The sequence below is a fragment of the Lepisma saccharinum genome, chromosome 6 (genome assembly GCF_977018435.1).
Source record: "Lepisma saccharinum chromosome 6, izLepSacc3.1, whole genome shotgun sequence".
NCBI lineage: Eukaryota > Metazoa > Arthropoda > Insecta > Zygentoma > Lepismatidae > Lepisma > Lepisma saccharinum.
In genome coordinates this window covers 21951315-21971668 of record NC_139234.1, presented here as the reverse complement: position 1 = coordinate 21971668, position 20354 = coordinate 21951315, and the positions used below count along the sequence as shown (strand labels likewise).

Sequence of the window (20354 nt, the reverse complement as noted above, 5' to 3'; positions counted from 1 at the left end):
ATTTACTTTGCAAAACCATAACATTAATTACATGTTCTTATTCATATAAATAACAAGATTGCAGAATATTGCACTAAATTACAGATTGTTTATAAATTTATCAGATCGGTAATATTATTGATAAAACAGATGCACCATAGGCCATTGTAAAATATATTTAGACTAGTAATGTACTGGGTGGTAAGTACCCTGGAAAAAATATGCTGATTCTGGAAAAGTCAGGGAAAATGCAGTTAGAGTTTACGTGGGAACGTGATTACTGCATCAGACTGTTCTCGCTGTGAAATAGCTTTCAAATGTCTTAAACATGCTAAACAAGGCTGGATCTGTAGTTTAAAATGAATCTGAACTACTACACATATACATGTGCCTCCAGTGGAAATTGAGCCCATGTTCCTTTGATAACTAACACATTTTCACACCCCGACTGCAGGCAGAAAGAGTAGACGCAGGAATTAGAAAATTAGGATTGTCTACATTATATTTAATGTTAACTATTAAGGTTCTGCAAGGAACATTTGCAATTTTATCTCGGATTAGGGTTACCAGACATCCAGTTTTTCCTGGACATGTCCTACATTTTAGCCTTATGTCTGGCGTCCGGGAGGAATTTGAAAAATATCATAAATGTCCTAAGTTTTGAGCATCACATGATATAAATATAAAAAACTACCACATGATATAAATATAAAAAACTTCATGTTTCAGTTGAACAAAAATAAATCATGCAAGTTATAAGTGTACGGACTGCACTCCCAAGTTCAATAGTCATTGCCCAAGAATAAAATATAAGTTTGTCCTGCTAAAACAAAAACGGAAGCAATTTATGAACGTTTTGGGCCACATTCTGATGATGTCAATGTTCGGTGCATGAGCGAAATTTCCTGCCTGGGGAAAGTGTTTCCCATTCTTATTCAATATTTAGATTGTAAAGCCGGGGAACAAAAGTTATTGAACTAAAAACTACCCTGGATGAAACTTCTGGAACTATTTCAAGTTATGGTAATTGCTGAGTCATAATGCAAATGTTGATAGAGTACTTTCATTAACAGCACGACGGACCCATGAGAGAAATATTTTTTTTATAAAGTCTGTTTGGTACTGGTTCAATATCTTTTCAAAGATTTTGACTGTTCAGTCTCTAAGAAATATATTTTGACTATATATGAAATTTAGAGAGAAACTGGCTCCTCTGAGATGTACCAGTTAATACATGTGCGAGTAGTAAGAAGTGTACTGTTTAGTATTGATTACAACTTTGGGAATTTTGCGTTTAATAATTCATTAAGAAATCATATTTTTTTAAAACTGAAAAGTGTCAATTTTAAATTACTTTCTTACTTGTTCTAGAAATGTGCATTATTTGTTGCAAGTGTTTTGCATCCTACATTTTGGAACATTATGTCCTACTTTCCCCTTATACCGATCTGGTAACCCTATCTCTGATAAATGTTATATTGCTACTTAATCGTTATCAGCAAAAACATTCATGTTGACCAGGGTGGGTAAAAATCATTTTGGATCATTTTTTTTTAATATTTCAATTGGATTTTTTTTATTTAAACCCATTTTTAATTTTTAAAAAAAACGTTTAAAATTGCTGGTATGATTTTTTCACCATGCATATAGATATGTTTTCTTTATACACTTTTTTTTGTAGTAAATGGCTCTAAAATATTTGAACAGTTTGATTAAAGGAAATAAAAATGATTTGTAAACATACAGTTTTCTGTTTCTGATACCATATATATGAACTTACAATTGAAATGTTTGTTGAGTGTATTAATGAAATTATAATACATAATTTCAGTAACTTTTCTTCCAGTGAACTATATAATTGTAACTTAAAATATTTTCTTAAAGTCTTTGTACCTAAATTTTGGCCTTTTTTTAATAATAATTTGCACAATACCAGCTTCCATGTTTATTTACAGTTTAATGATAATAACACTATTTACGGTTTAACATGATGAGTATTTTGTATATTTTTATACAAAAAATGGTTGCTATTTTTGCTTATAAAAATTATTGAATTTTAAATCAAGAGAATTTAAGTCTGTTCACAGTTTACATATTACATTTTCTTTCTTATGAGCTTCACCCCACCAGTACATATATTTTGTTTCCTTTCTTTTCCATTCTTAGAGCCTAATAAACACTATTAAATGATGACAGGATTAATGTACTTTCACCAAAATTGAATCCGATATCTATAAAATATTTATGTGCATTATTCTATAAATTATTTATTTAAAGTGATTAATTCAATCCACCTTGAATTGACCCGTCACTAATTTGTAACGTTATAATATTGAAACAAGTACTAATTTTGTCTGGTAAAATCCTTGTATAATAAGTTTTGTTCCTGATATTGCAGATGCAACTGCAGTTTCAGCTTACTGAGGAGACTGATGACCTCCCACCTCCTAAAGCAGACTTTTACGCACCACCACCATATGAGGTTGCTACCAAACTTCCCACTTATGAAGAAGTTCAAAGGGAGAAATTGCAGGAAGACCAGAGAGGTGTAAGTATGTGGATGTTTTCTCAAACTGTTTCTTCTTTATAGAAGGATAACAGTTTTGCGTAAGTGGGTCATTGGGTCATACATGGTAGGAGGACAGCCCAGATTGTTCCATCAATCACTAAACAAATGTGTAAAAAGCGTACCAATGACATCTCCTGGTGTTGAGTGTTATAAAAAAAAACAATAGAGCAACATCAAGCGTTCAACAGAGACAGACTGTGTTGCATAAGTTCATTGTTGATAACGCTCTGTATTATCATTTGTAGTTTACAGTTCACTTCTGTTTCTATACAATAAATCCACGTATAATCATTATGCGAGTGTTTCTTCGTATCATAATATCAGTGGTAAGGATGCACAACATGGATAGTGATGGATTTTCCATATTCAGGTTGTCTACCAGTCATGAAAGTCAAGAAAAAGTAAAGAAATCAACAAGTAGGTCAAGAAGTCAATAAAAAGTCAAGATGATATACTTGTGGTCAAGAAGTTTTGCTATCACAATGATTGATTTAGTTTATTTTACTTCACTTTTCTGCCCCTTTGACTAATCGTGAAGATGAGGATGAATGATTGTAAGATAAGATGGATGAAGGGACAGTGTGATATGAAAATTCTCTTTGGTGACTGTAATGCACAAATTGGTAAGAAGAGATATTTAAGTCCACTATTGGCAAAGAAAGTCTTCATGAATTAAGTAATGATAATGGTATAAGATTAATTACTTTTGCGACCTCAAAGAATTTAATTGTGAAAAGTACCACTTTTAAACATAAAGGTATCCATAAATATACCTGGTTTTCTCCAGATGATAAATCTCATAATCAGATAGATCATATTCTCATTGATAAGAGAAGGCATACTAGTATAATTTACGTTCGTTCACATAGAGGTGCTGACTGTGCCAGTGACCATTATTTATTAATTGCTTAATTAAGAAAAATTCTCTCAATGATAAATCATGAACAACAAAATCTAAAAGTTCTAAAATTTAATACAGAAAAATTTGCTGATAAAGGAATTAAGAAAGATTACCAAATGAAACTATCAAATAGATTTGATGTTTTGCAGTATTTAAATGATGATGAAGATATAAATGAAACAGAAGTTCTTGACGTGGTGTTTTAAGTCCACTTTATACACAGTCAGGCTAATTGGGACTGAACCTACAGTTTAAAGTGGGATCCGAACCACTATGTGCCTCCACCAGGTATCGAACCTGGAACCCCTTGATTACAAGTCAACGACGCTATCACTGTGCCATCAGGGAGGCCCTATGAAACAGAAGTAAATAAGAATTGGGATCATATACGTAATGCAATAGAATCAGCAGCTAAAGAAATTATTTGGTAACAACCAAGAAAAAGTAAGCTGTGGTTTAATAATCAATGTCACAATCTAATAGAAATAAGAAATCAGGCTAGACTTATGTGATTAAATAACTCTGATGATGCAAATTTAAGCAATTATAATAGAATAAAGCGAGAAATTAACCGCACATTTAGAAGTAAGAAAACCTAGATTACTTGAAAAGCAAAATTTACAAAATTGAAACAAACAGCAAATATAAAAATATCAGAGAGTTGTATAAAGGGATAAATGAATTTAGAAAGGGATGGCAACATAAAGTAAACTTGATAAAATATAAAAATTGTGAATTTTTGGCTGATCCAAGCGATATTTTAAATAGATGGAAGAATTACTTAATGACCTTTTACATGCAGGAGATAAATCAGAAGTAAATGAAGTACACACAGCAGAACCTTTCGTTCCAGGACCTAACTTGACTCAAGTTAAAGGTGCTATTAAAAGGCTAAAGAATAACAAAGCACCTGGCATTGATTTAATACCAGTTGAGTTAATTAAATATGGAAATTCGTTAATATGTCAAATTCATAAATTAACTTGCTTAATATGGAATAAAGAAGAAATCCCTCAACAATGGAAAGAATCAATCGTTGTTCATGTGTTTAAAAAAAGTGATAAAATGAACTACAATAATTACCGTGGAATTTCTCTAATCTCAACATCATATAAAATATTATCTAACATTCTTTTCACAAGACCAACTCCATATACTAATGAAATTATAGGTGATTATCAATGTGGATTCAAATGTAATATATCAACTGTAGATCAAATTTTTCACATCAGGCAGATACTTGAGAAAATGTGGGAATATAATCAAAATGTCCATCAGCTATTAATTGATTTAAAAAAAGCATATGATTCGGTGAAAAGAGAGAAATTAAATATATTAGTCAAGTTTAGAATACCTAAGAAGCTTGTTAATATGATAAAAGTATGCAACAGTGAAACAGAAAGTAAGATTCGTGTGGGTATTAATTTGTCTGGCAAATTTAAAATTCATGGGTTAAAACAAGGAGATGCATTATCTCCATTGCTTTTTAATTTTGCCTTAGAATATGCTGTTAGGAAGGTAAAAAAAACTAATGAAGGACTAAAATTAAATGGTGTGATTCAGTTGTTAGCATATGCAGATGATGTTGACTTACTAGGGGATGATGTCAATACAATTAAGAATAATGCTAAAGTCTTTTTCCAACACCTAAAGAGATAGGTTTGGAAGTTAGTAAAGATAAATATAAATGCATGCTTACAGGCCGAAACCAAGTGTTAGGTAATAATCAAAATCTAATTATTGATAACAAATCGTTTGAACCAGTTTCCAAATTCAAGTACTTAGGAGTAATACTAACAAATAAAAATGATATTAAAGAGGAAATAAAAAGTAGGCTAAATTCATGAGATGTGCGTTACTTCTCTCTTCATAATATTTTATCTTCTCGTTTAATATCTAAGAAACTAAAAGTTAAAATATTCAAAACAGAAATTTTACCTGTAGTATTTATATGGCTGTGAAACTTGGTCCCTTATATTAAAAGAAGAACATAAATTAAGAATATTTGAAAATAAAATCCTTAGGAAAATATTTGGATTTTAAAGGGATGAAGAGACAGGTGAGTGGAGAAGGTTACATAATTTAGAACTGCACAATTTATATTCCTGTCCAGATATTATTAGAATAATTAAATCAAGAAGACTTAGGTGGGCAGGCCATGTGGCACAAACGGGAGAGGAAAGAGGAGTTTACAGGATTCTTGTTGGGAAACCAGATGGGAAGAGATCAGTGGGAAGGCCAAGACTAAGATGGAGGGATGGCGTTCAAATGTACCTAAAGGAACTCGGTAGGGATGGAAAGATATTGCTCAGGATATGGACAAATGAAAGGCTTGTATTGCTGGAGTCATAAACCTTTGGGTTTAAGAAGGCTAGAGAGTTAGTTACAAGGGACAATCACAAATGTATATGGATGACAACACAGGCCCCATGTAAGATTATACTGGCTGCGAGTCTAGATGCTAGAGCCTCCCTAGTCTTGCCAAGTGCAGTCTAGGGTGCATTAATAGATGGAAGAAGTCTAATTCTCTTGTTAAGTGCAGCTTCAATTTTTATGTTAGATAAATATTTATATCCTTAATTGCTAATTTCAAACTTTACCTAAGTAGGAGTCGAATAAATAAAGGTTAAGAAAAATGAAAAAAAAAGTTGTTAATTTTGGATTTGTTATTTTGGTAGACCCCCTGATGTTGCATATGCAAAGGCATGTTTTAATTTTTTTTTTTTTTATTAATGTGAATCATACACATAAACTTCTTGCATATTTTAGAACCAACAACCACTATTAGAATTGTATTTTACATCTGTGGATTGGGTGTATTATCTCATGTTGGAAAAGAACAGCATCTACGTAGCTGTGGTGACAATTTGTGAGATTCTGCATAGCAAAGGACAGTCTACAGATAATCACGAACTTGATGTGTGGGATATTGTTGGCTTAAAATATTGCCCAATATATCTTCTGAAGTGGGGCAAGTTTTTTCTGGATGTAAAAATATTCTTTCTGAAAACTGGTCTTTCAAGAGCATATTGGTTACGTGCGTGTTACTCACTATCAATAAACAAAAATACGTTAGAGTATTCAAATTGGTCTACTTACGCAAGTGAGTATGTATTCTTATGTGAACGACGTTTCGGAAGCTTTACTGCTTCCTTCCTCAGGTTGTCGTTTTCGGCTCGGAATATCAAGCCACGTCAGAGAAGTGTCATGTGAGGATACTGGGTGAAAGGTTCGGGTTAAAAACACTTCATAGTTGTTTCAAGGTTGAAAATTTGAGATGATATGTTGTAGTCAAGTGCAGTCATGATCTGTAAGAGATGTAATTTTTCTTTCATTTATTAAACAACAGTGTAAAGTAAACAATAGTGTGTGGAAGAATTTGGAACTGCAAGTCCAAATAAATCCAATAAGCTGAAAAAAAGACCAAACATGTAGGGTTTCTGCAGTAACTGAAAGCATCCCAAAAATTGTCTCAGCTTCCATTGCATATGCACTAGGTTTCTAGATAACTTCATTGTCAACTTGACAAAGGCTTGACGAGATGGTTCTGGTTGAGATTATTGCCATTATTGTTGAGCATTGTCTTTCCAGTATTATTTTTGCAAAATTCAGAAATAACATTGGTCTAGTCGATAGGGCATATGCCCGCCACTCAGGAGACCCGGGGTGATCTAAGGTCGGAATTTTTCCAGCTTTGTTCCCGTATAAAGTGGCTCCTGGGCTCACCCAGCCTCAAATCAATGGTTAAGGGTGAGATGGATGGGGGGGGGGCTAAAGGTGTCTCGAGCATGGTGTTGATCACATCACCTCCAAAATGGCAGAGATCGAGAATGTGCCTTCATGGCATGGTGGTATATGCACGGGGAACTTTACCTCTTTTTTACCTTGCCATTCTAAAGATTTTTTTTTTCTGTTTCATGTAATAAACTCACCTAATGTGATTCTTATGTTGTAAGCATCTGGACATATGTATATGCCACCCACAGTCGAATCGAGTCAAAACAAACACGAAGCATATACCTTGGCCTTCTGCACTGCTACAGCACATTGCAGATGCCATATACTGTATATACACATCACCCACACTTAAGGGGTTAAGTACTTGTTTGCCTACTTCGAGAGCTTTGTGTGTGCGTTTCAGTTGTGTCTTGTTAGCGCTCAGTTAGAAAATTACCTAGCCATGTTTGCTGAGAGTGAAAATTGTGTAAGTTTTAAGTCCACCTTATGGACAGATAGACTAATTGGGACTGGATCTACAGTTTAAATTGTGATCCAAACCACATTGCATCCACCACAGATTGAATCCAGGACCCCTTGATTACAAGGTGACAATGTTACCTCTATGCCATCAGGGTGGCCCAAGGGTGGCCCAAGTGTGAAAATTGTTTGTCTAAAATGTTGCTGATGTACCTGCCAATAGAGTATGTTCTATAATTGGAGTGAGTGTATGTTTTCCATGCATTTGATTACTCAATGTTAACCATTAATATTTATTTGTTTAATCATTTGTTTCTGATTATTTGTTGTAACTGATGTTGCATTTATTTATTTATGTAACTATTGGAAAAAACACACTGTGTCAAAATGTTGAGTAATTAAAAAAGGTCAATCACTATTTTAATCAGTGTAGCCTTGTAAATACTATAGTCCTGAGAGAGGTAAATGTTTGTATTACTGAAACTTATGATATATAATTTAAGCAATATTACATGTAGTGTGTTGTACCTGAAGCATTGATAATTTTTTTTTTTTTACTGATTTTTGTTGTCTTTGCAGCAACAGGAAAATGGTAGTCCGAGGCCACCGAATCCACCTTTGACATTTTTGGCTATAGATGCTGAGCCTAACGAGTGTGCCGGTGAAGATGGACTCTTGGGAACTGACTTTATGTTCTTCACAGCCTTTATTGGTGAGTCATGAATAATATATATTCTCCCTGGCAGTGCATTTTTTTAAAAAAATCACCTTTACATCATGATATGGATCTTCATCTTCACAACTATCGTCCTGCCTCACATACTATGTCACTCCATAAGAATTAAGCTCCGTAGTGCAACAGCAATTGGGGTGCTGAGGCTTTTCGTTGGGTGATGCATGGTCAGCGGTGTTGCTTTCTGGCTTCCTAGACATAAGTCTGCTACTATTGTCCTCACTATGCTTGGTCAGCACCAAAATTTTGGAGTTCCCACCAGGAATGAAACCCAAGGCTGCTCTGAAACTAATAAAATTTTGTCTATTTCTCATGACCTTGACAACAGTAGCCAACATAACAACAGTCTGTTTCACTTCAGTTTGAACCAGAAACCATTTTTTTCTGTATTAACTTGTATTTGTAGTATTTTATTGCTCCAGTGTTAATGGTATGGCTCAGCTGGCAACCCTGAATCAAACGTGAACACCTGTGCGAGCATTATGGAATGAGAGGTATCCGATTTCGCTATCAGCTGATGCTTAATACATATAGTGATTTTATCCCAACACCGCCAAAACTTCCATGAACACACTCCCTAAAATTTTTCCCAAAGACTTGCACTTACACAGAAGCAAAATTACTTCATAAGTTCTAATTATAATTACTTTAAATCATTTGATTAACAATATCTTTATTGGTTAAAGTAATTGTATTGATTTTGAACATTCTTATTGTGTTTCAAAATGTAAAAGTAAAGTAAAGTGTTCCCCTGTGCTTAGCACAGGGGAACACTTTACTTTACTTTACTTTTCAAAATGAGATATGAGAAATAAAGAACATGGTTGAAATACCAAACTGAAACGTAGGAGCGCACGTATGGGTGAAATTTACACAGGCAATGTTACTATGGCCCTGTCAGGGGAACTAACGAAGCCTCACAGCTGGTGGAAGGTCATGACATTTGGGAGGGTTCACTGGAAAGGTACGAAGAACGATAGCATCAGGTACTCATTGGAAAAGATGAATAAATATATTTCAAAATAGGTATTGCTTGGGTACTTTTTTCCCATTCACGTGTCCTGATACGGGTTAATGGTGGTGCATCACAGAAATCAATAAAATATTCTTCTTCGTGAAAAATTTGGCGAAGATATTAATGATCAAATTAAGCATTTGTGTTATTCGTGTTAATATTGATAATATCGCTGAAGCTTGTGTTAAGAAGATTAATGTTAATGTGTTGCAGTTCTGCATTAAGGTGTTTCATAAAGATATGAAAATTGTCGCCGAATAAAAGATGAATTTCTTTAAAAAATAATTTTGGTTGGTTTTGAAAAGTGAGGTGTTTGAAGTTGCTTTTTCTTCTACTCTATGCACTCCAAAAAGCAGTGTGTTTTGAAGAAAGTAGCGATGAACTGACGAACTTTGGTGATAAAATACATCCCAAGAAACTCACATTCGCAACCAAAGCACATTTAAACAAGGGCATTGATACTTGTGAATAAATATTATTTAATGCCTTAAAAGACATTAATTTTTCCTGAAAGTGATTTGATAGGAAGTCTGTTTTCCTGGCATTAAATGTTTATTATGCATAAATTCATTTTAACTATAGTTTTCACAATATTTAATATTTATATTATTATTATTATCATTATTTTTATTATTTAATCTATTTTAGGGAATGTATTTCAGTTTTCCAAGTGTATTACTGTGGTCACAAGCGTGTATTGAAATACGTAGGTCAAAATTATAATTTTTGTATAAAAATCTAAATAATCAATCTCGTGTCAATTCTGTGGACCGAAGGTGTCCTTTAAAATGCTAATCTTACACATTTGTATTAATTTGGGGATCAAATAATGAGCTCCTGATTTTTGCCGAATTTTCTGCCATTCTGGATCACTGTCCAGTGGTTCAGATCCCACTTTAAACTGTAGGTCCATGTGGTGGGCTTGAAACAAAAAATCAAAATCAATCTTCTTTGCCATATGGTCCCAATCTATTCTCGGCGGAAATATATATAAAACTCTCATTGGCCGATACCAGCAGTTACATAAAAGACTGACATGGAAGAGGACAAGAAGAAATTGCTGAATCCACTTCTCACTTGAACATAGATAAAACAAAGCTAATTTCACAGCAACCTTCATCCCTCTTTTTTTTTTTCAAACTCTGCAACCACCTGACCCAGTGTTAGCATGGCATGTTGTTTTGAAACGTCCACTTATCTTACCCCATGAGCATTCAAGCAAGAATTGGCAATTGGTTTATTGTATTTCCACAGCGTTAACTAAGCAGTTACATGCCTCCATGGTCACGTTTAGGTTCAGCTTTCGCTTACCCATACCTTTGATGTTACCATCTGCTTCCCAGGAGGGCGGGCGTTTATCCAGTGTTGCTAGGAAAATCTATGAAACTTCCTCCTGTGCTGGTCTCCCAATATGTCACAAAGAAAGGTAAACAAACTTTTACAAAGGACAAATGTTGAGACGAGCTGTTGCTTTTGCCTGCTCTTCTAGGCACTGAAAAATATCTGGTATCAGATGGTATCGGTAGGAAAAATTCAACCGATACTTACTGATGCCAATACCGCTGGTATTGGCTGATACTGATACATCGGTATCGGCTCAGCCGTAATGCCACAAAAGAGTACTCTGAGAAAATATAACTTTTTTAGATCTGGGGGGAGGAAACCTGCAAAAAAGAACAACAGCCAAAGTGTCAATCCCCCTCCAAGAAAAGGACACTTTTGTCTCCTGTTTGATGCCTATTTAGCAAAGAAAGGAAAATTGGTTGTAATTGTGTGCTGATATATCTATACAGGATACCTACAATGCATAAATATTTACGTAGCTTTTTTTTTAGTTAAATATTTTTTGCTATGAACTATAGAGTGATTATCAGCACAACCTCTCACAGTTGTAAGATCATGACAGCACTACATTTTTTAAAAAATTCTTTTGGTTCTTTTCTGGAACACAAATAGGATTTTTTGTGTAAAATTTAAATTGTCCTCTTTTGAGTTTGCTTTGAATGGGATAACATAGTTTCCCTACCCACAAGAGCATGATTCTTTAAAAATAATATAATAAATTCTAGATAAGTAGCTGTCATGCAGTGATTTTTTTTGTGTCACTGTGCATTTGAAAAGTGTGTTTGAAAACATCTTCTATGGGAAGAGGCTTACATGCATAAAGATGTCATGTTGACTACTTAATGCTTCCGGTTACTTTTTTCAGGCTACTCTGTGTATTGGATCAGTACGTTTTGTGTGGATACTTTGTCAGAAATGAGAAGTTTATTTTTTAAAAAAAAAAATCACAGGCTTAGATGAATGCATTGGAACCCCGATTGTATGTTTCCAGATTTTACATTTTCCCACATTATACATTGTTTTCATGTTCCCAACATAGCAAAATGTTATCGAGTTTCCACTGAACATGCCATATTAAGCACATTTTATGTAATTGTTTTGTAATTTACTGTACCTAATAAATTGCTGAATACTTTTTCACAACAGTGTTTGTATTTTGCTTTCAGTCGCCTTTCTCCTCAATTGGGTTGGATTCCTGCTCTTGATGTGTTTCTGCCACACCATTGCTGCACGATACGGAGCCCTTTCTGGCTTTGGAATATCTCTCACAAAGTGGACACTGATCGTAAAACAGTCAACTGACCTTGCTTCACATGAAAATAATTGGCTGTGGTGGCTTATCATAGCTTTTGGTAAGTTTTAAGACATTATTATGCTCCCAACTTCAGATGAACTAAAGATAATTCAGGCGTCAGTCTCTTTTTCTCGGGAGCATTTTTTTTTCTAATACGGACTAAGGAAGCCATGAATCATAACTAAGATAAGCTACGAAATGTGATCTTAAAACATTTAATTTATTAATTAATGCAAGATTGGATTAAAAGTAATTTAATTCTTGCACATGAGCGGCCTGCCTAAAGAAGGCTCAAGTGGTATTAGCATGAATAACTATGATCATCTCTGCCATATTCCTACAGATTTTGAATTTTGGCTAGCAACAGTGCAAAAATGTATAATTGCATGTTTATTATTTTGATTTAATCATACATGTGATACGGAAAACACACGACATTAAAAAAATACATTCTGTACTAGTAATGGAAATTTCTGCAAGCGTGAGCTCAAAAAAAATATCCAACTGAATTTATAAATTCAGACACCATGGCGACTGGGCACCATGTATTTTTCTGCCCCTGATGAAAATTAATCACTTAATGGACTAGAGATGTAACAGATCAACCAAGATAAGCAATACTTGCATTTGCTAAAAAAGCTGAGATGCATGTCATTGTAAGATATGTAATTGTGAACAACTAAAAAGTACAGCTTTCAAAGAGTACAAATGTGTTAATCCTAATTTCAAAGGTAGCATTATATGTATAGTCATAATTCATATTGACTATTGAGGGTTTTGATCCTCAAAAAAAAATCCTAGTAAAACTATATGGTGGTATATTTTGGAATCACATAGAAACACAGATAATTGATCCTCAGATTGCCACAGGGATGGGCACCCGAATGTCAACATTTTCCCACATAACACACCCTGGGCTGCATTCTTGTAGACTAACAAGGCTCTTGACACTTTGATCCACAGCCAGTTAATTTTCTGTGGGGTTGTGTGCTTTCCTTATACGTGTGGAGTGCCCCTTTGCAGTCTCAGCTTTTAACTAAGGTATGGGAGATTTTAAGGAATGGATTTTTATGTTGGCCAGTGCAGAGATTGTTGGGCATAAAGCAAATGGATTAAAACATGATGATGGACCATGTGCAGGTAATACTTATGCATCCCACTGTACAACAGTGTAGTCATAGTCAGGGGTAGAATACAGAGCTCCCAGTCACCATGATACCTGAGAATTTTCACCTTGCACCTGTTCATTTCCAAATTCAGTTTTTATGATTTATTATTAGGGCTCGGAAGTTGAGGAAAAATCCTTTTTTTTTCCCTAGTGTCCGAAGACGAGGCCCAACATAATATATGTTGATTTTGGGTCATTGTAGGCCACAAAAAGGTGGGTTTTATTTGTCCTTTTTTGGCATTTTTTCGCTTATTGGTCCTTTTTTAGGTCTTAACGGCTTTTTTTGTAACATCACCTTCTTTCGACTACTTTTTTACTGCCCATTCTCAATTCAAATCATCATCAGTTCATCACCTCTTAAACATCCTTTCTGTAGGAAAGAAATAAAAAAAAAGAAAGAGATATATTTGAACCATCCCTGAAATGAGGGAAAAACATTTTTGGACTGAAAGAAGATGTATTTCATTCATATAGTTTTTTCGCACTGTGTGTTCCATACCACCAGAATTTTGTATTTTTTCTAATCATGAAATATGTAATTAAAACTGAAGTTATTAATTAATTTGGATCACATTTGTACGTCCCTTTTTCCGCTTTTAGGTATTTTTTTGGCAATTTATAGGTCTTCAACTTCCGAGCCCTAATTATTATTATTAAAATTATTAAGGAAATTTCATTTCCACTGCCTTTCTTTAAAAAAAACATAACAAGTACAGTAAAAGCTTTTTCATGTTTGTGTGTGTTCTGTATCATGTGTATGATTAAGAACATACCATTATCACTGTTGCTAGCCAAATATTTAAACCTGCAGTGATGAATGTATTGCATAGTTATTTGTGTTGTTAGTGGTAGATCCTTCTTTAGAAAGGCCACTCAGGTGGAAGAATTAATTATTTTTAATCCAGTATTGTATTAAATCTTTAAACGTCACATTTCAAAATGTGTAGCTTTATCTTAGTTGGATTCATGGTTTTCTTGGCCTGTATTTGATAAACGAATCCTGTATCCTAGGAAAAAGGGGCACCTGAATTATTTCTAGTTTTGTCTATCCCTGGTTATACAGAGTGTTCCCTGACATTCGCTACGAGACTCTGCAGCAAGCGGCCCGGCATCAGCGCTCGTCTTGCCCGGTGAACGGGTTAGCGACAGTCGCTAGAGTCGGCTATTAAAATTACAGTTTTCATATTGTGTACTAACCTTGACTACGGAAGGTGTTGAAAATGATGTCCCTCTGCTGCAACACATTCCTGGCATCTCTGAAGGAAATTGGCATTTACACGTGCAAGTTCGTCTACTGTAATTCTCCCGATTTTTCGTACAATACTCTCTTTTAACTCACGAATGATGTGCGGATTGTCTTTGTATACTTTATTTCCCCATTTTTCTTTCCACTTTTATTCAGAACTGACCCTGTTACTCTAAACTTTTTTACAAGGTTTAATATAAGCGACTGTCGCTTACCCGTTCACCGGGAAAGACAAGCCAGGCTGCTTGCCGCCGAGTCTCGTAGCGAATGTCGGGGAATGCTCTGTAGTATTTGTCTCAGTGGTAGGTTTAGAAAATGAGTCGGCTTTAAAATCAAGTTTCATTCTTCTATAATATGCTGTCCCTGACTTTGTTCTTGTTAATGGGGCTTGTCCCTGTGTTAGTGACAGATGCAAATAGCCAACGTGTTGACGTGTCATAAATTTTACAGTTAACTTAACTTTGATGTGGACATAAATCAGTGGCGCAACTTAACTTTGATGTGTACATAAATCAGTGCCGCAACCACAGAGGGACGGGGGTCATCCCCCCCAAACTTGGGCTGAAATGAGATCATGGGGGGGGGGGAACATTGAGGGCCAAGTGTACATGCAGGAAGCATTTACCGCCCACAACTTCAAATTTTATGCAAATAAAAATACTTTTCGTAAAATTTTCTTGCTCGCACAGTGCCTGCTTTTCTTAGTCTTATCAAGTTCATAACCGTAGCTAGGGGGCGGCGGGAGTCGGCCCTGGGTGCTGAATGATCTAAATGAAAATAAGTTGTAAGATTGATTGATTGATTTTTTGTTTTAAGTGACTGGTTTTTGGTTTTAAGTCCACTTTACACACAGAAAGGCTAATCGGGAGTGGACCTACAGTTTAAAGTGGGATGTGAACCACTGTGCCATGTGCCTCCACCAGGTATCGAATCTGGGACCGGTTGATGACAAGGTGACGATGTTTCCACTACACCATCGGGGAGGCACAAAAGTTGTAAAAGAGATAATGCATTGCCATCCCGTGAAATTATTTGCGCCCTATTAAATCAATAGATTACAGCCTGCAAAAAAATTGGATCCAAAAATGTTCTTCCTCGCTTTGCTCACATTGGTTCATTGTTCTCTGTAATGCATTGTAATTTTTCAGTCAGAGAAATAAGGCTTGTCTTAATTGATGTTGTTTTAAATCCATGAACAATTATTTTGAGGAAAGGAAACATGCACATTTGAGAGAAAATTTATGTAATTTTTGCTGTTGGTTTATTGTGAGATGATGAATTGGATGTGTAATGTATTTATATAATATATGTTGTACATAATATGTGTTAAAGAAACTTTGAATACGTACACAATTTAGTGTCCATGTTGCATATATGTGAAACCTATATCGTGCATGAAAGTTTTACATGTTAATGTAAAAAAGAATTATATTTGGAATGCATTTATCAATTTTCTGTCTTTCAAAAATCGTTTGTGTGCTTCTTGTCCATTGTTAATGTGAAATTGAACGTGTTGAAAAAATAATTTAAATCGTTTGTTCGAACACAAATGCTTTAGCACCAACTTCTACACCCTTTTTGCATAATTTACAAGGGTAATAACATCTTTGATACTACTACTACTACTACTACTACTAATAATAATAATAATAATGGTCCCTGGTTCGAATCCTGGCTTGGGCATGGATGTTTGCGAGTGTCCATCATCAATTTCATCACTCATCCCCATCTTTGCAAATTAGCCAAAAGTGGCACAAGAAGCAACATAAAATAAAGCAAATCAATAATAACAATAGTAATAGTAATAATAATGTTATAATAACATTATTATTATTAGCATTATTAATAATAAAATTATTATTGGCATGTTTATCCTGGTACTTGCCCCCCCACCCTTCCCCCAGATAAAAATTCGTGGTTGCTCCTCTGATGTAAATGCCCATGATGTGACCACTCATTCTTATAAATTGTCCACTTATTTAATCTTTCAGGCTTGTTGATTTGCATAAGAGCTATCATTCAGTACTTGCACATCAAGAAGGAATGGAGAGTCCTTTCAAGAAGTGCTCAAGAGAGGATGTTTTTCTTCTACTAAAATGGATTTGACAATGCCACATAATCTCAAAATTTGTGCTAATATGGAATACATGTATTGGTAGCTATGCTTCTCGATTTTGTGTTTCAGATCTGACAGATCAAGTAAGCATTGCACAATTAACACTGATTTGAAATTTAAAAAGAAATAATAAAATTCTGCTCAAGTGTTCTATTTCCTGGATAGAAAGAAAAAAGAAAATGATGGTGGAATTGATTTAAAAATCATTTCATGAATCTGTGAAGAATATGTAATATTTTCAAATGAAATTTGTAAAGCATAATATGAGAAATGTAAATATATCTTATGCTGGTATGTTGTCGCATGAGAAGTGTCCAGTGATCATAAAATACATAAGGAAACTGTCCTGTAGGTATTGTGTCAAAGGCACAATATCTATATGATGCATAATAAAGAATAAAAAATGAACACCAACTTTTAATTAGATTTGTTGCATGTAGTTTATCTGCCATCCACTTTCTTTTTAATCTTTATTGTAAGTTATAGGATTTACATGCACTTGAAGTATCCAACTTTATGCATTAAAAGAGTGGCACTTTATTTTAGTTCATATTTAATTGTTATTTTTGGTGTTTGTGTATATGTACATTATGTTCAGATCATAGGGTGCTAAATGACACACACTTTGATGTTAGAATGTTGGCAGTAATTATATTTTGCTGCGTTAGATGCTGCAAGTGTTATTCTAAATAATGGATAAAAAGTATACATAGTTTTAAAATCAACTGTAAACAATCAGTAGTGAAGTGTCTATCAGTGAAGCCTACATTCAAAATTGGAGATCAACAGTGGGAATTAAGGGATTAATATGCATTATTAAGACATTCATATGGTGAGAATGCACTTTTACATTAGTACATTTTTTATGCATTCATTAATAGAAATTAGGCAGCTGCACATAGTGCTTAATTTATGATTTAAAATCTCTACCGACAAGACACAATATCAATACTAATATGTAGATTATGTAAAAGAAGTATGACTTAAGTTAGTGTTCTTTTTTTATAACTAAGTTGGTGATCTTTTTTTACCTCCTTTATCATGTATCAAACAGTTATTTTTCCAAAACACATTATTTCACACTCGCTAGTATTATGTTTTATTTTTAGTGCATTCATTCTTTATAAAAAGACACCATGTTGTGAAATTTTTGCACCCGAATGCTTATAAAAACTATTCATGTATAAAACAAGGAAGTTATAGTTTATTAATGGTACAATCACCTTTATTTTAATAATTGTTTGTAGGATTAATGTATATGCCAATGGAGCTGAGGAATGTATCATATTTCAAAGATAAACTAAATCACTTAAAGAGCAATTTTGATATTTCGTAAAGCATCTTATCAGAGGTGCCTCTTAACAATGAACACTCCGCCATTTTTATGGTGACAGAATCTTTCAAAACTATCCTGCCCGTAGAGTGTAATATGTTTTTAGTATTTGTAGTGTATTGTATATTTTACTTAGAAGTAAGAAATTGTGTAGGGGAAAGAATGGGAGTGCGCAATTATACTGGTATGAGACATCTGTAACTGCTGAGTTCTTGCATACTTTGTGTACTTTCTAAGATTATTTTTATTATCTCTGTAAAGGAAGGTATTTTAAACTACTCTTTATGTATTACCTTAAATACTTTATATTTCACAAAGGTGTACATGGAAAATGCCGTTATGGATGTGTGATACATGCAGCTACATAGGGCCTTTGCACTGACTGAAAAATATGTATTAATACAGGAGAAATTAGTAAATTTATTTAGCATATACAAAATAAAAGAATAAATGAAATCAACTTTATGAAATTTTTGTTGTTGTATAGCACAGTACTACCACTAAAACATTCAAATATTTAGTGTGCTTGTGGTTTGACATATTGTTATAAGTCTGCCATTAAGTGCATGTATGTGATTAAATAGAGGAAAGGGATTATGGTATATTTTTTTCTTTTTAAAATTTGTGAAATTTAACTACAGGAGTGCTTCTTACAATTTTTGTAGAAGTCAAGCTGATGACATGAAAGCAAATAATAGAAATAAGATGATGAAATAATGATTATGATATGCTTAGGGACACTCTTCTTCTTCATCCACCATTTTGTTATTAACTGTTATACATTTCATTCAAGAAAAATCTTTGAAAATGAGGGCAGAGATTTTAGTCATAAACTTTACATTGTGTGATCTCTCTCATTAAAATCTCATTTTTGGAATTTTGATTGGTTGAGTTTGTTTTTAAGTCCACTTTATGCACAGAAAGGCTAACCAGGACTGCACCTATAGTTCAAGGTGTGATCCGAACTCCTGTGTGCCTCCACCGGGTGCACCCGTTGATTACAAGGTGATGACGTTACCACTATGCCATCGGGAAGGCACTTGAAATTTTGAAAACTTGTGGAGTATGTAAACCTGACGTTCTTGCATTTTACACTCAATTTTTTGATCTAATGCACTTTTCCTAAGTGTTATCCTGTTAAAATTCTAATTAACTAAAGTTTATTTCAGATATCGACTATGAAAGTTTTTCTAATTTGAAAGTAATTATGCCAATTTCCAGTGAGGTTTGGATGAGCAGTTCAAACCCCTCTCCCCTCTTGTGATGCTCATTTTTCTAACCTTTATTAAAATCAGGATGAAAACGGAGAAGTCCAGAAAGGACAACAATTAATAAGTGTCAAAAGGCTATCAAAGTTTCTGGAATATTACGTCTGGATTGTCAGGATAATAGAAAGGAAGTTGTAACATTTAGTTTAATCTCCTTCTTTCCTTCTTTTTGTCCTGATGATGAGAATGAGATATTTTTGAGATAACTTTTTCAGGGATTTCATTGTGATTTGTGTTATTTTTCTAATGGTGGAAAAATATGTGTGAATTTTGTTTCTGGCAGATTTTCAGAGAACCAAGCATGCAAACGTGGGCTTACTCTTCCCTTTTGTACTTAATTTTCGTGAAGAAAATAGGTCAATATAATTATTTTGCTCCATTTTTCTATCATAATAATATTCAAAATGTTATTTCAACAGCTAAACCTCCTCCCTAAAAATGTTCTGGGTGCAGCTATGCATGCAATAAATTGTAGTTGGAGTTTTCTCTCTGTGCTCTGAAAGTTAGTATCTAAATGCCATAATAATTAGCATTAAAATATTGATACCCATTAAAACAATAATAATAGTGTTAGATTTGCTACAAACTGTTACGTAAAATAAATATACAAGTTGTCTGTATTTTGCAATTGTATAGAAGGCTCTCGAGGATACATTTCACATTTCCTAACGGCATTCCTGATGAATCTAATTGCAAAGTATCACCTTTTTTGCCTATTTCTCCCACTGCTTTGTGACACATATATCTAAAATCTGACTGAGTTCAAGTAATACTTCATTTTGAATGTTCCTAATGCAAATCGAAAGAGGGGTGGAAGTTGTTCATGAACGAGCTTTTAAAAGTAACAAGCAAGAACTCGTTTAAGCACTTTATATAATTTATATTTTAGTCTTCTGGTGATTGAAAAATTTGTATTATGTTTGTATATTATATATGTGTAATATGAAGAACCCATTAAATTATAAATATACCAAAGAATAATACCTTTTTTATCCAAAGAATGTCTTGTTAATCCACAAAATAAAGAGAAGAAAAACTTACAAAATTTCATAAAATTATCATTAATAATAAAGTCGCTACGCATTGTGACAAAATTTTTACTTTTATTTATTTTCGTATATATGCCAGTTATCAATTTTGAATATTTGTGAATGTAATGTAATGAAGAGAGCTCGTGCATAGCTGAATCAT

General features: G+C 33.9%; 1 protein-coding gene across 1 annotated transcript in view; it reads left to right on the top strand.

The window, feature by feature from the left end:
- Ndfip (Nedd4 family interacting protein) overlaps positions 1 to 20154 on the top strand; it is a 29533-nt gene extending 9379 nt beyond the window's left edge. Inside the window, exons 3-6 of the mRNA XM_083123644.1 lie at positions 2378 to 2527; positions 8226 to 8358; positions 11905 to 12090; positions 16438 to 20154. Coding sequence (XP_082979770.1) covers positions 2378 to 2527; positions 8226 to 8358; positions 11905 to 12090; positions 16438 to 16541 — 573 coding nt within the window. The 3' untranslated portion in view covers positions 16542 to 20154. The remainder of the gene's footprint in view (positions 1 to 2377; positions 2528 to 8225; positions 8359 to 11904; positions 12091 to 16437) is intronic.
- The last annotated feature ends 200 nt before the right edge of the window (positions 20155 to 20354 follow it).